Raw genomic sequence first — 16,372 nt, 5'->3', positions numbered from 1 at the left:
GAATTACGAAGGTGAGTGATCCAGTCGCAGAAAATGTGAGAGGTCACAAAACATACCTTAAAGTTTATGGCATCTTCGCTTTCGCTTTGGTCAAAGAAATGCGGCACTGAAATCAAATAAATTACCTCACAATTTTGGACGACCACATTTCTAAAAAGCGCAATTTATAAATTTGTACTCAATATTTTGCTATAATTTTTCGTCACGAAACTAGACTTCAGGGCTAGGAAAGAAATAATTCTAGAAATAAAAATTTTCACCAAATCGACCAGCTTAACAAGAGGACAAGTCGGCTTGGCTGGTGCGTGGTCATGCGGCTAAAAACAGCGCTAAGCGAGACAGGAGATCAGGGACACGACGCTGTCCCCACTTTTCGCGCAGCGCGACACGTATGCCAACAGATGATGAGCGCACGTCTGCTCCGACGAAACAACGCCAGCACTTTCCCTCACTATTGTCCCGAAGTAAAATCATTCCGGCTAGTGCAGAGTGTCAAAACTTGTTTTATTCAATGCCTAGCGCATAAATAAACGGCAGGAACGCTTTCTACATGTTTACTGCTAACCATATGTACAATACAGTGGCAAAATATTTCTCTTTATAGGCCGCACGTGGCCAACGCGAGCTCGTGTACTTCAACGAATTACCAAGTTGGAAGCATCGACCATTGCTATGATTCGCAGAAACTGGAAACGCGCCTACAAGCCTTGAAAACCCGCGCTCAACACCTATCCGCGACGCCACTCCCCGACCTTTTGCCTACCACGAGCTCGCTAGCGACTGCAGCGCCACCTCGTTTGTTTACAAACATGCAGGAGGTCCATACAACTGCCTCTGGCCCCTCCCCAAAAAAATTTCTGGCTACATGCCTGATCTATGCTCTATATTCTTGCGTGCTTAATATTACCGAACTGTCAAACAAACCATCGGCGTAATTTTACTTTTTGCTAATGTGCGTCCTTAGTGTTCAGTGTGATTTTGCAAGCGTCGGTGTACAGTTAGATGAGACCCATCTTAGCAGGAAAAAATAAATGTGAAAAATTGTTGACCTTTTGAGCCTTTTCCACCATTGAACTGCCTCACAATACTTTTCTAAGCTATTTTCAATTCTAATGCAAGTTGTCTAATATGTGCAAATAGCTAAGGCTAAGTCTAGAAGGCTAGACGTCATTTGAGGTCTTTTTTGTACAACTGTTCACCTCTTTCTTCTGCAAAACCAGTGAGTCGAACTGATTTTAAAGTGATGTCATTCAATTACTGAGATATTTCTAGTGCAATTTTACCATCTGTATACATGTGAGACATGCACAGAGGTTGTGCCTTACAAAGGACTAAATTCTGCAGAATTCTTTTTTCGGACAGAGAACGCATCGATTGGCAGCCCTGAAGGCGTGATTCCTGATGCCACCATAATTTCGCTTGCCATTTTGCTGCCTGCACGTGCTTATTTGATGTGCTTGTGTCTATCACATCTTTTTCCTTTTACATTCCCTCTCCCCCAGAGCAGGGTAGCCAACCAGAACATCCTTCTGGTTAATCTCCCTGCCTCTACTCTTTTCCCACTCACTCTCTGCTTTTTTCATATTTTTCCTCTTTAAAAGCTGCCCCTTGGCCATTCCAGACACCACTGAGACATTCATCTGCCATCATAAGCTCCAGACACACAATCAACTACACTTTGCTGCAGCTATCCCCCATTGTGTCCCTGTCACTGATATCACACAGAAGGAAACTAAGTGTGTGAGCTACTGGCTTCATGATGCATCTTGATAGTGAAAATGCGCACGCTGTCAGCGACACATCACACGACAGAGGGGGTCTGCGCAAGCAGTGTCTTGATATAGTACTTCATCCATACAACTACTACGTATTTTGAATGATAAATTCCCAAGCTAAACATTGGCACAACTGTGTATGTTGAACCCACACTTACACTATATACAGTGGGTCATTCTTGTTCATGAGGGCAACAAGCAATAATGTCTCTGATGGACAAGCAAAAAAGCAGTTCTGACAATGAATTTCTGGTGGATCGGCCTTTTCACTCTACGATGTCTTGAATACAAAATGGCACAATTCACTGGACAGCAGACAATTGGAGGTTGTGGCCCTCCAAACCACACTGCTACCTGTACAGTTCCCTTTTCTTCAGTACTTATCAAGCTAAGCATTTTTAAGCGTTAAAAAACCCAGTCAGCTAAAGAAAACACCTGAAAGAGTCCTTAGCTCTGGCAGTGAGGACGAAGCTTCTTTGAGTCCCCAACAGATGAAAATAGAGTAAAACCTCATTAATTCGAAGTCACTGCGATCGCGATCAAATTGAGCGCATTCTCGAATAGACCACCGGTGGATGCAGAAGGGCTGTTAGAAAATGCGTATACACACTGGCAGCCACCCCTTCATTGTGGCCTTCCAAGCTGAGCCCGCCTAAGCATACGCTCGACAAGCTGACGACAAACATATCTGTAGTCACGAGTGTCTCTAAGATGGCTTCTCAGAATGGCTCCACCCGCAGCCAACAACTGGTATCAAACTTTTGTACCACACAGCGGTGTCTGAGTGCTTCTTGGCTCGGTGTACTTCATGTTCGCACCAGAAAAGACAAGAAGCCATGTTATCAGAAAGACTGACTGCTATACTCGAACCACAACAAAGCATGCCAGCATCAAGCGCTGAGCTTTCTGCATCGGTGCCGCCCGCCAGCACACCGGGCGATGAACTGCACTACTCCCTGGTGCTTCAGAACTGGCCAGCGCTGTAATAAAGGTACTATTCTTGCCATTGCTTTACTGTTGTGATCCCCATCTCACAATAAAATAAATATATGCTCAATTTGCATAACGCCTTCAGTGCAGCGGATACGGGATGAAATTTTTTTGTATAGCAGTTACCAGCCACTCAGTATTGGTCAACGGTCCTCCAAAAAAAATTCATTTTTGACATTGCTCTATCTATATCTCAGAGCTTACTATTTTCGTGAACAAGTTTTAGCCCATTTTACTGACATTAGTGGCAGGGTACCAGGTTGGTTCCGCTTGGATGGTTGCAGACATTACTTCCTTGGCCTAAATACGGACAGCCTTGTTAGACGCAGTACGTGCAGCGATTCCAAACTTTTGAGGCCCGCAGCCAGCCAGCTCGGTAGATACTGCCGAACTGTGTCTTACCTGCAGAACACAATACTATCGTGCTCAATATGAACTGCTACGCATTAAATGTGACAGCACATTACCGCTTAGCAGAGAGTCAAAGTGCATTTAAGTTCCATAAATAGGTGGCGGCATATACTATTGCGCTCAATATAGCTTGTAACGCATCCAATGGGAATCAAGTGAGGTTTCCACTTTATAGTAAATCAATGCCCGATGTCAAAAAGCACCCCACTTCCACAAACATTGACAGCTACCTCCAATAATTTCTAGCACCATTGTGCTTGCAATGCTTCACGAATTGAGCTCCTTTCATATCTTGCACAAAGCAGTTCATGTTGATCACGACCGTATGTGTTCTTCAGTGAAGACAGTTCGGCAGTATCTACCAAGACGGCTGGCTGCGGACTTAAAACATTTTTTTCTGTCAATCTAAATTTACTCGAATCAAAATTTCTAGAATGCAAGCATCGAAGTTGGTGTATAGTATTATGAGCCATCTTATGTATTTTTATCTGGAAGGTCCGGATTCTTAACTTAGGTCTGAATCTCAAGAAAAAGTCACTTTTTGCAAACTTTGCGAGTAATTATTCTAAACCGTACCCTGTTTAACAATTTTAATTTATTTTTAGCATAAGCTACAGCAGCAGGTGAAAGTAGGAAAAAAAAATTACTGTGGCTGGAATGCTAATGATGTTCATGTAAAAAATTTCTTAGCATGCCATATTTCTTGCTTTTTACTGAACTAAGAAAATGTATAAAGCTCTCGCATGGCTTCACTAGCAAAATCAGATTAAAGAACAACGCAAGTGAGATATTCAAAAATAAGATTTATCACATCCTGTTTCACATTTTATTTTAAAATTTTTAACTCCAACCCACTTTTGCTTCTTTGTAGAAACTTTGAAGAGCACTCATGTGAGCACTCACGTGGTTTTTAGGCGAATTTCGCAGAGCGCCAAGACGCTGTGCGCCCTTGACAGGAGCACCGGTGTCGGTGGCTACATGCATGGGGGAATATGTGGGTATGTTCTTTTTGCCGGTCTAGATATAACGCTAATCGGTTAAACAATAGGATTTTCCGGTTTTCTCAATATCGTTATACTAAGTAGACTGCACTGTATCTGCTTATTCTTGCTACAACTTTCTTGCCACTCGTGTAAGGCGTTCATGTGTGGCCAGTGTTTAGCACCATTCACTTCAAAAGGTGTTTCCTCCACCATGGCGCGATCCGATGGTTTTGCGATCGTCGACAGCGGTAGCCAATTGCGGCAAGATAAAGCAAACCTGCTGAGCACCGGAACTGATGGTCTGGACTGCATTTTTTATGCGAGGTTAAAAAAAGGTAAAGTCTCACTGACCAAAGTGGGGAGTGGGTTCATTATGCTAGTAAATATGGTAATAAAGCAGAGCCCACACAGAGTGGGCGAAACACGAAACAGGTGCCATGCCAAACACAATGCGTCAGGTTTGATTCTAGCATGCCGCCACCGCAGCCTGATGTCTCGCCCACCTGCTCATAGTCGAGGTCCTGCCTCCAGTGTTGTTGCTGTTGCTGCGTCGGTGACTGTGGGCTCTCAACGTCGTCAAGCAGGGAGGTTGCTTCCTCCGGCCTAGGGGCGTCGAACCAGCCGCCTGTCTGTGGGGCAACTCCTCCGCCAGACGGCCTGGTTGCAGCACTGCCCGGCCGCACGCCCATCGTGTACTTCTGCCGTGTGGCCACTTGCTATGGCAGACCACAGAGGAATGAACAAATGCAAAAAAAGCAAAGGAAGCCCAACATTCTGCATAAGCACAGAAGATAATGTTAGACACCCGAAGCCCTGACCACCGTGATGATGATGATCATGGTGCCTTGAGTTTATATTAACAATGGTTCACAGGCCAAGACTGCACATCGTTATACCTCACAGAAAAACATTGCTCCAAAATTATTAGTCAAAAACATTGGTATGAACACGCAACTCTGCGTACAAGCTTAGAATCTTGCCACCAGCATCTTTCACATGCACAACTGCAACTATTTTGAGACGAATGGAATAGTTTTCTTTTAAAGAAAAGCAACAATGCTCCTCAGTTACTTGGCATTACATTATCTGAGACGTTTGTCCCTGGCTCGGGCAGAGAGCAAGTGAACCGACACTCCGCGTGGTCTTAATAACAAAACTGTACTCGTTTACCACTTGAAACTGTCAACAGACTTTGCATGCCACGCAAGGATGAGACACAAGACTGCATCAACACGACTGTTGATTTTGATTGCCAGTGACTGCTTTTTTGCTCATGGCACACTAAAACACAACGTTTCTAACTAACGTTTATCACAATGTTTACGACTGAACGCTTGCTCTTGGGCATGTACATGATTTTAGCAAAGATAAAATTCTGGCAACAGGTTTCACCTCCCCTCCTGTGCCCTGCCCTATGAATACTGCACACTTTTTTGAGAGGGTGAACATATTCAAGGTATTTTGCATAGCACAGCTATGTATTACAACACAGACACAACAAGATGTATTTCATTCTCTCATGAAGCAAAAACTGCACAATGAAACCCTGAATTACACAGGAAACACAAAGAGTTCAATGCTGCATATACATTCAAAACAACTAGAATTACGCTACACTACGCTAGAACTACGCTACACCGTAGCTTCAGTCAGTCCACGATGTTGTGACCAAACCCTGCATGTGCCTTACACAACCCTCACTGTTTCCAGATGGGGCGCCCATGATAACATAACCACACCCCCCGCCCACACACACACCCCGAGCATTGTGCCTCGTGCAATCTTTCTTGTCACCAGGTGGTTGCCCAGTCGTAAGATGCCACCAAATGCTTAAAACTCCTCTTGGACATTACACGTCGCCAGGAGAAGAGAGGCTGCAAACATAAGGCGGGTTAAGCATGGGGAGCACACGCTAGTGTTACTGCCTCCAAATGCACTACCCAAAAACAACTGCAAATCTGTGTGCACACATTTCATACAAAAAAAAAAATCCCATGACGGTTACAAGTGTGCATAATGATAGTTTGAGCATTAGCCGTGGTGTGACAGAAAACCAGTTTTTCACAGACATGTTCTGTTTTTTTTTTTCCTAGCAAAGTCAGACAGCTGGAGATGAATCTGAACTTGCCCGGGACTGCTGTGATACTCCAAAGTGAACTCTTCTTGCAAGTCTGTTTAGAAGTGCTAGTTAGAACATAAGAGGTTGGAACTTGAACCCTTGTGTGAGCACGGGGACATGAACCACTTTTGTGGGCCGAGGTGTTCGAAACTGTTGCCCCCCGAAGGGCGCAACAGGGTTTGCAAAACCTCTTCTGAACGCACACACCTAAGAACGCTGGGTGCCAGGCTGCAGGAGGCTTTCGAAATAAACACCTTCCGCAATAGAGGCAGGCACCCAAGCCACTAGGCCACCTGTCTCCTCTCTCCATTCTGCCATCTGCCGCCTCCCATCCTCTTTCTGTATGGCCTAAATGTGGAGAGGGGGACTTCCTCTCCCTTTTGCCAGCTACCCAGCAACAACGATGGCTTGAAACACAGGAATGAGCGAATAAGAGCATGCTTGTGTGCACAGTGGTGTTTGGCTTGAAGTGAATTCGAGGTGAATAGTAATCTTCTTCGAATAATTTCAAAGCGAATATTTCAAATACTTCTGGCACACAAAAAAGGTTGAATGGCACAAAAGGCATTTTTAAAATCATCTAATTTTGGGCACCCAAGGCCGTTTCGTGAAAAAACTCACAGGATGGTTACTACTGTGTAATGAGAGATTCAGCCCTGCAATGACAGGCGGCTGTTACAAACAGAGGCACCTGTACAGGTTGACAGTGATATAATGTAAGCACGTTAATGACCAGTGAGTGCGTTAATGACATCCGCCAGGTGGGTGTATGTCGTTAATGCACCCATCAGTCATGCTGACGGCGCCGCCGCTGGGCGGGCGCCTAACAGCTATTGCTGTAAAAAGAGAGAATGCATAGAAGCTTTGTCACAGTCATTGAAGCTGTGCCAAAGTCAATCAAAAATAGCCATAAGAAATTGGGGGAGTAGACCTACACATGAAGCCAGCATAATTGTGGTGTGCAAGACCAATCTATGAGACCCCCAACTGCTGGTCTTAATTGTGATTACGTCATTGCACAGCTATTGGTTTTAAGTGAGAGCTCCATGAACACCTGCTAGGCATACACGACACCGCACATATAAATGCGCACCCAGTGAATAATTTACTCAAATATTCGAAATTATCGAATATTCACAAATGCCTAAGTTACAGAGCTTTAAATGTGATAATGTTTACACCAAGCTGCATAGTGCGTATTTCCACCACGTAAGGGTTGCAGGTGGATGCATTGCAAGCCTGTCCCATCAGTGCTTGTGTCCACACCTTGTTCCGTACGATAAGATAGGATAGAAAGGCCATCAAAACTGAAAATTGAAATGTAGTACTCTACACAACACATCAGGGTTCACCTCCTGAATGCACGCCAGCGGTTCTGCAGAAAAACACACACACACACACACCAAAAAGTTTTTACGCATAAACATGGTGGCGTCAAAAGTGGGAAAGCATGTTTACCTTCTGCAAATTGCTGTACCGCTTGACAACCTCCTGGAATTCACTACGGAGGCGGCTCGACTGCAGTTTTTGTTGCTGCAAAGGTAAGAGGCATTAGTAACACTGAGTTGCAGTTTGCTCATGCAAACACACCTCTAGTTTATTACTGCCAACAGACCATTGAATTGTTAGGAGTCATTATTCAGAAAATGTTTCTCAAATCACTATACCGTAAAACCTTGCTCATAAGTTTTTTTAGAAAATGTGGGGGGGGAAGCGTATTATCCAAATTGCCTAATTTTGAACAATGTAGCTTATGAGAAAGGTACAAAGACATTTCATGATGTTTCTGTTGGCACAAATTTTATGAAGCCTAAGAAAGAAGACACAGGGCATGCCAACATTGGACAGGAAAGACACAGGATGGTACGCGTCCTGTGCCTTCTTTCTTTGGCTTTGTAAAGTTTGCACCTCAAAAAACATCACGAAAACCCTCCAACTCGTTTAGCTTTTTATTCTGTTGAACTACGAGGTCTGTGCAGCTCATTTTCTGGCACCTGCAGAATTCAGTTTGCATCTGCGTTGTACTTAGCGCGAAAGACACTTTGCAACACCTCTGGTTCGTCAACGGCAATGGTATAAGTAGCCGAAATCTTTTGCTTGCTGTGTTTTTTGCATGCTTCGCCCCCTTGCCCTTAGCCACTCTGAAGAAGAGGCTGCATTTCTCTTCACGCTGCGTCCCCGCCGGAATGGTCACTCGTATGCTAGCACACTCTTTATTTGCTGGACGCTTCGTCCCTTTGCACCTAGAAGCTGCAGAGAAGCCACCGCGGCGGGTGGCTGCCAGCGCATTCCAGCTCTTCACGTCGCATGCCTCCAAGTTCAGCTCACACGCATGCACTGTAGGCCACTAAACTTACTATACAGCCAGAAATTACCGCAGTGAAGGTAAGTAAATGAAATGGAAAAAGTGTAAATGGAAGCCAAACACTCCAGCAGCGCCAAATGAAAGGACCAATCCACAGATCAATGGTCCAGACAAAGTAAGCTGAACTTGATTCTTCATATCTGCAGCACATAGATCAGTGGTGGGATGCTAAAACTTGCAGTGTTTGCATTTCTTTTCAGGCATGTACACTGCCACATTGGCCACTGAAGTAAGAACCAGCTGGCGGTTCACAGCCAGTACCATGCCTCTGTTTACCTCTGTATGTCATCCTGTTTTCAAGCAGGCTTTCTTAAACTTCAAAAGCATGAACCACCCATCTCCCACACATGTAATGTTTACAGAATTTCATTTCGGTTATGGTTTATTGTGGTTTAACATCCCAAAGCAACTCACTCAGGCTGTGAGGGATGCCGTAGAGAAGCGCTCCAGAAATTTCGACCATCTGGGCTTCTCTAACGTGCACTCACATCGCACAGTACACGGACCTATAGAATCTCGCATAGAATTTTGTAACAGCCTTGCCTTGTCCCCATGGGTCACAAGTGCTCCGAGGTCTTGCAACGCTGAGGTGGTGCTCTTGATCGTAAGGTTGGCATTCTGCTGCGTCATGTGGCTGTGGAAAGTCAGAAAGTTGTAATTCATCAAGTAATGAAGTGGTGTACGGGATATACAGATAGCACCATTGTGCATACTAAAATGCAGTTCAAAGCCATGAGTGGCAACATCACATGGTTGGAATTTGAGCTGAAAAACCATAGAACTGCCATTGTGAATTGTCACTGCACTCCATTATTCTTCGGATATGAACTGCACACAAAAAGCATTACTTCATTACGGTCATCCTTGTTTAGCTCCTGCTCAAAGAGACCGCTTCGAATCCACTTTGTATGCCCACAGCTTCATATATCAGACTGACATGCAACAGAGTAGAATTAATCACTGCAGTTCAGAAAGAACTTGCAATATTACCAAAAGCAAAGAGTCACCCAAGGTCACAGACTACCCTCGATATTTTTACACAAAAGGCTAGTCCAATACGTTACTACTTATTCCTGTAGCAATTTCCGTAAAAGGGAAAAATGTGGGATAGCGAGAAAGACTTAGGAAAGTCAGCCCAGTTCGTAACCATCACATTGACAACATTAACATCAATTCCACTGGTTGTGGGCACCTGTTGCTGACAGATGAGTTTTCTCAGTTACCAGGTATTGAAACCTCAAATTCAAGACAGACACATGCAACTCTGTGAATTGAATGCCGGAAACAAGGTTGAGGTCATCATGCTGCATTAGAAGGCAAGGCATGAGGTTAGCTTTGAAAAGAAGTTGAAAATAAAATTGTGCCATAGCATTAGAATGCAGTACAGTGAAACTTCGTAATAACAAATAGGTAAAAAATTGTAAAATACAGTTCAATATAGCTGAAATTCACAATATAAAATTTCACCAAAAACTCAGGATGAAGAAGCAAAATTTAATCAGGAAAAGAACGGCACCTGGGAGAGACCTTTTCCACAACTTTAGCACCATTTCGAAGCTGCTCGCGAAGACTGCAGTCGCCACAAAAACTCAAGCGGCAAACGCCAGTTAGTCTGGCTTCTGCGCAAAGCACCGCAGCATGCGGAGGTGGCAGGTCAGATGCCAGGTAGAATAGCTTCCTCATGTCAAGGTAGTGTCGCATAAAAAATCGGACACCAGGAGGAAAGCTATTGCTGTGTTCACCACCTCCGCTCAGAGACAGTCGACGTGAGCATAGAATGGCGGCTGGAAAGCTACAACGATCGACCATGTCGCTGGTTCCAGGGCACAATCTACGGGTGCGGGAGGCGCAAACGGGTGCCCACACCAGCTTTTCTTGCCACTATATCTCCTGTGGCGCTGTTGGCAAATGCGAGATAAAGCGTGAACTGTGGCGCTAACGCTTGCCGCACGACCACTAGTCACCTATGTAGTGAGGCAAAGGTTGCCACCTGCCATCCGAGCAGGTATAGCTTGACGCTCGTCAGTTCGATATATCCGTTTTATAGCAAGTCAGGATCAATATATAAAGTAAGAAATGCATGTGTTTGTTGAAGATAATTCAGAAGGGTTCAATACAGCCCATAATTCTTAATATGCGTGTTTTTATAATGCGGTTTGACTGTACTCACAGTGCACACAAATGGTTAGCATGACAAGAATTGTCCTCTTAAAGAGTTTTCTGTAGTGGCAGGACTCTCAGAAAGAAACAGCCAGGGTTTCAAAAAAATCCCATTGATGCGGGAGACTGAAGCCTACATTCAGACTTTACCCGAAGAAGACTGATCCCTAGACACAAGGGGTTGCAGTGTCCAGGCGCAAAAGGTAAAGTACAACTGCACTGTCTGCGCTCATTTCCCATGGCTGTAAGGAGCTTGAGTCTTTCTCTAGTGGCTACATAAACCACAATTTAGGACTAAAAGCACAGCACACCAAAAAACCAAACGATGTGTCCTGCTAAAATATCTCTGAAATTCTCATTTATCACAACCTATAAACAACTTTTTTGTCACTGCTTCTTGGTGATGTCACAGCATCTTAGCTGCTGGCTTTACATTTTGAAATGAACAAGCATTTTTTCAAGAAATCACACACCATCTAAGAGTGGAGATTACAGCAGCCCTCCCAATAGTATTGGAGGCCATACAAAACGAAATTAAGTAATTGAATCAAATGTGACTCAGTAGCTATGCACGCGTTGTTCCCTTGAGGCTTTGCGCAAAGATGTTTCGCTTTGTAACTGAACCCAGCAACCACTTCCACAGCTGCAGCCGATTGGTACACATTTCTAGAAGTCTGTCATCACGAGGATCGAACTTATACTGTTAGCCCAAGGGCCGGTTTCTTCTTTCTCGCTAAGCCTTATGAACCAAAAAATATTCATCTTTTTGGGTGTGTGTGCCCACTGAAAACAACTGGAAACAACCTTGATTAAGTTCTGTGCAGTACGGTCAAGCACATCAAACAATGTACCTAAGTGGCTGCCAAGCTGTCTTTGCAGTGCTCTCGATACACATCAGCAAACCGAGGACTCAACTAAAAATAGTTGCAGGGGGAAAAATACCAAGCTTCTTAAATGCTTTCTTGTACTGCTTCCAGACCCCTCCATCAATCACTCTGGGTAGTTTGTGCTTATGCTCATAATGTAGCCCCGTCCTCTACTTTTCAGCATACTGTTGCTCTGAAGTGCTGCTTTCTTCCTATGCTAGTTTATCATCCTGCTGTGTTTTAGGTGGGCTTTCCTGGAATGGCTAGACTAAGATGATGATACGGGCATGTCCAAAGATGCCCTGACAAAACCTAGACAGATGACAGAAGTGACTGATGCCTTAAGGCAGGCTGCCATTTTCGAGGCAAGGCAGAGGCTGCCAGCACCTTTTCTGTGCACGAAAAAGGAGTGACACCGCTGCTAAAGAGCAGCATTAAAAAGGATTTCATGCTGCTGCTCTATTTAGAACCCAGTTTTACAAATTCCAGCCAGGGCCATAAAATGTATCCCTGGATGGAATTTGCAAAGTTGGGTTCTAAATAAAGCACCAACACAGAGCCCACAATTACTTCAAGTAACTGCCCCTGAAGGCTGCCGAGTATGCCATATAAAAAAAAAAAACAGTACAAAGTTTCATAAGATCAGCAACTGAGACACCGACACGTCCTTCACAACTTCTTAAAAAACAAGAAAAAAAGCACCACGTTGCTAGCTAAGAGTGAAACATGTATACATGATATAATTTCGAGTGCATGACAAATTTAGTCTGCTGAAGAAAAAAGAAAACCTAACTCACAGTTTTTCTCTGAAGGCATCTGTGTCTGCCTGCGTCCCCAGCTGTTTCGAGGCACGTTCAAGTGTTGCGGCTGCAGAAAAAAAAAAAAAAAAGAAATCACAGAAGTCAGCAACATCAAAGTTTTTTCGCACAGCAAGTAAGGGCACCCCACACGTCAAGCACTGGATTGCGCTCGTCAGAAAATTCTTCTGAAACAGACATTTTCAACAGGTTTCCAAAATGACCTATGCTTAGACGTAAACATGGTGTGAAAAGCAAAATCATGTTAAGCAAAGTGGACACTGTTCCACAAACCAAAAGCCACCTAATAAACCACTACCAGCATCATTAAACCATATACTTAAGAAATCTGACAGCACGGTACAGTTGGTAAGAAACAATTTTGCAAAACCAAAGTAACCACCACATTTCATTTTCAAGTGAGCCAAATAGCAACCTAAGCAATATGTAGCAGTACAGGAGTAAGGAAATGTCTATGTTCGTTTCTTTTTTGCAGTAAGTTTTAGAAAAGCACTCGATCACACCAGGAAAGTGAAATGAAATGCACTCAAACAATAGCACAGAATGCCTTCTCTCTGCACAAAAATGTTAAGAGCAGAAATTTGAAATGCAGCATTTTGTAAAGTGATACTGAAGATAACGCAAGTTTGCCTGTGTTGATGACTAGTACCACGTTCCAATGACAAAGGTGTCATTAGAATGCCTCTATAAACAGGCCTTTTTTTGAGCTAGAATGAGCACAATTTTTTTTTAATATTGCCACCAGAGGTCATTTTCACAAGCACACTGCAATGATGTCAAGTACAGTTCTAATGCGATAGCTTCTAGGTTGTTGTCTCACAAAAAATATTAAACCTACCTGTAAAAAAACTCCCTGACTGGTTGAGAGGGTCGTGACATCAACACCATGTGAGCACCAGTGAAGCAATCATGTGGCACAACCACATTTGAAAATCTGAGGACCCCCCCAAATTCGAAAGTTGGCCGACCCAAAAAAATGGATCAAGGTGGATTAGAGGGTCAGATTAGTATAATCCCATATGATAATCCAACTGAGAGTACATTCTGGACAGTGATCAGGCTCATGTATACCATATAAAGGCAATGGAACTGGTTCCCACCAGATTTTTGGCAGGAAGAGCATGAAACACTCATTTTTGACACAACAGCTGGCAACCTAAATGCTATTGCATTTTTTTAGGAACGTGGTTAAGAAGGCCCCAAAATTTTTTCTCTCTAGATATCCAAGGCTGGACACACCGCTTTCCTGTTCCCTTCCGCAATCACGGAGTCCCTACTGCACCAATGTCATGAGTTTGAATCAGAGCAGCAAGGAAATGTATTCTTCTTAGCTACAAATGCATTTTTCACTGCATCTTTTCATGCACATTTCAGGCACTGTTCGGGCCAAAAAACAGTAGCTATGAGACCGTTGACAGCACGACATATATAAAATGGAATTACATCACAAAGGTACAGATGCAATGTCAGCGTGCCATTGCTCTAGTACCAGGCCAGTCTTGTGCAAAGTAGTGCACTAAAAAGCTAGGCCTGCATCGCTTATGCTGAGGTGGCAACTGGCCTGCATTGGTCCAGGCCTTAAAAAGTGCGCTCGTGTAGCACTCTTGCACAAACGCTAGTTCCAATTATTGCGCAAGTAAGGCATCAGTTGTCCTCTTAAATAAAGAAGTAAATTTTCTTACTGCCAAACAACGGCCATTGTTCCTTTTTGCTCCAGTCTGTGTGTTAGTTTTTTTCGTTGTTCAGTTTTTATGCTCAGCTATGTTGTCTGATGGCCTGTTTCAGTGGTGTTTCACTGTTGATATGGCTTTGATTGTGACAAACATCTTGCTTGTGTTTTTTACACGTGTCGTGTACCAGTAACTCTGCACCTGCAGCATATAGTTCCTTGGATGTATTCCATTTTCCTTCAGTTCAGTTGAAAGTTTGGACCTGTCGGTGTCTCTTCTCCTCTTTGTCCCGTTTTGTTTGTACAAGGTTTTCCTTGAAACATCGCTTTCTACCACTGCTAGTTTCCCAGTACATCAGCAAGCCTGCCTGCTATAACGTTACTGAGAGCTTGCTTGCTGCAATCGTCAGTGCTTGCACAATTGGTAAAGTAAGAACTTGCACGTAGCAAACAACTCGTTTGAAGGTGAGGTGCACAAAAGGTGCACAACACATCAGGAACCACATCCTAGCATGTTCCTGACTCTGAGCAGACAGCAGTCTCCAAAAGGGTGGCACAGCAACAACTAGCAGTGAGTAGAATGCTTCTAGCGAATCTGAGCAGTGCAAGATGTTCATTTAGTATGATCAAAGGAGGAGGGGGATGAAGAGGAAAGGCATAGTATGATCAAAAGACACACGTTAAGGCACAGGCTACACAGACTGGTTTTGTCAGGTGCCACTTAATCACTGGAAGCCAGGGGCACCTCAGGTGACAGACGCTGTTACTTCAGCACTTCTCGACGATCCTCAGCAAGCCGCTGTCATGACCAACCAGGGGCCTACACAACATGCTTCTCTGTTTGGCGGCGCATCCTGTTCACAATGGGCGCACTTTGACGGAGTTCAAAATGCAAGAACGCCCGTGTGCTATGCAATGCGAGTGCTCAACACAAATCCCAGGTGGTAGAAACTAATCCAAAGCCCTCCACTGCAACACCCCTCATAGCCCATGGTGTCATTGGCACACAAAACCAAACTACCATTTCGTCCAGTAAAACTTGAGCACTACACGTTCTGAACAAAAAGGAGTAAAAGGAAGTAAGCTCTCCTCTATAGAGCTAGAGGACAGCGTACTCATTTTTTACTCCAATATAGGAACATTAGTGCTTAGAGTGTAGGTGTTTGTGCAGTGCAATGGACAGAAATGAAGCGTAACAGGAGCCACCTGTCCACACCTATGAGAAAACTGACTAATGTTGCTCAGTAACACCGCCAATGTCAATATATTAATTACATAACGGGACTGTAGTCAAAGTTGCCAAAAGACCAGGTAGGCTGACCAAATTTGTAAATGCACCAAGGCAAAAGGCTGCAACTGCTGCAGAGAAAGGAAAAGTGGGAAAAGCATTTTTCCAACAATGGATTCAACTCGGCCACTGATAACAGTATTTATAGACACTGAGCACAATGCAAGTGGTGATAAAGCGCATTTGAACCCTCAGCCAACTGGGCTTACTGTGCATTCATTGCACGAACACAGTGCGCCACACAATCCACAACGAAGACATTCTTAGTAGGTGAGGTGTCCTGATTCAAGTGAAAGCAGTGTTTAAAAGAGGGTACAAAGTTGGCGCTTTATATTCTCTGGCAGACAGTCCCAAATATCAGCATCATTAAGGAAGGCCGCCGTGATCACAGGTGAAATTTCTTATTTTTAGGCGCAGAGGATTGAAATTTGGCATACTTATTGGGAAACCCACTGTATGCTTAAATACAAATTTCAATGAAACATCCCGAGTAATTATGACTCGACAAATTTTTATATGCTGCATTGCTATACCAAGATCACGTGACAACAAAACATGGTAGAAACCTACATTCACCCTCAAGTTTTATTCCAAGGAAGGGTTAATGCAGTGACATCCTCGAAATATTTTTAGCACCTTGTTTTTTTTACTCGGAATGACTTTGCAATTCGATTGAGCGAGTTCCACTCGGCCAGCTGTAGCTATCGCGTCACTCCAGCCTTAACCAGAGCTAAACCACAGCCAATATTTTAAAGTCACTCCTGGGCTGTTTTGGGGGAAATGTTTTTGGGATATAATTAAAAAGACCTTACAGATACCAAACCTAGTATTTTCTAAAATCAATTTTTTTTTAAATATTTCCATGACTTGATCCCCACGTCCCGCTTTCAATTGACAACCAGGTCAATGTACATGTCATGCAGATGTA

At 43.8% G+C, this 16,372-nt stretch overlaps 1 protein-coding gene across 2 annotated transcripts in view; it reads right to left on the bottom strand.

Annotated features, from left to right (window-relative positions):
- Window positions 1-16,372, bottom strand: part of LOC144127997 (syntaxin-7-like) — a 46,640-nt gene that overhangs the window by 25,845 nt on the left and 4,423 nt on the right. For both annotated transcript variants that reach the window (XM_077661042.1, XM_077661043.1), the window contains exons 3-6: window positions 12,467-12,536; window positions 9,187-9,277; window positions 7,737-7,811; window positions 4,663-4,875 (exon numbers count right to left, since the gene is read on the bottom strand). In XM_077661042.1, coding sequence (XP_077517168.1) covers window positions 4,663-4,875; window positions 7,737-7,811; window positions 9,187-9,277; window positions 12,467-12,536 — 449 coding nt within the window. The remainder of the gene's footprint in view (window positions 1-4,662; window positions 4,876-7,736; window positions 7,812-9,186; window positions 9,278-12,466; window positions 12,537-16,372) is intronic.

This window comes from Amblyomma americanum, chromosome 4 (genome assembly GCF_052857255.1).
Source record: "Amblyomma americanum isolate KBUSLIRL-KWMA chromosome 4, ASM5285725v1, whole genome shotgun sequence".
In the NCBI taxonomy this organism is placed as follows: domain Eukaryota; kingdom Metazoa; phylum Arthropoda; class Arachnida; order Ixodida; family Ixodidae; genus Amblyomma; species Amblyomma americanum.
The sequence above is the reverse complement of the archived record's forward strand: the minus strand, read 5'-3'. Positions and strand labels throughout refer to the sequence as shown.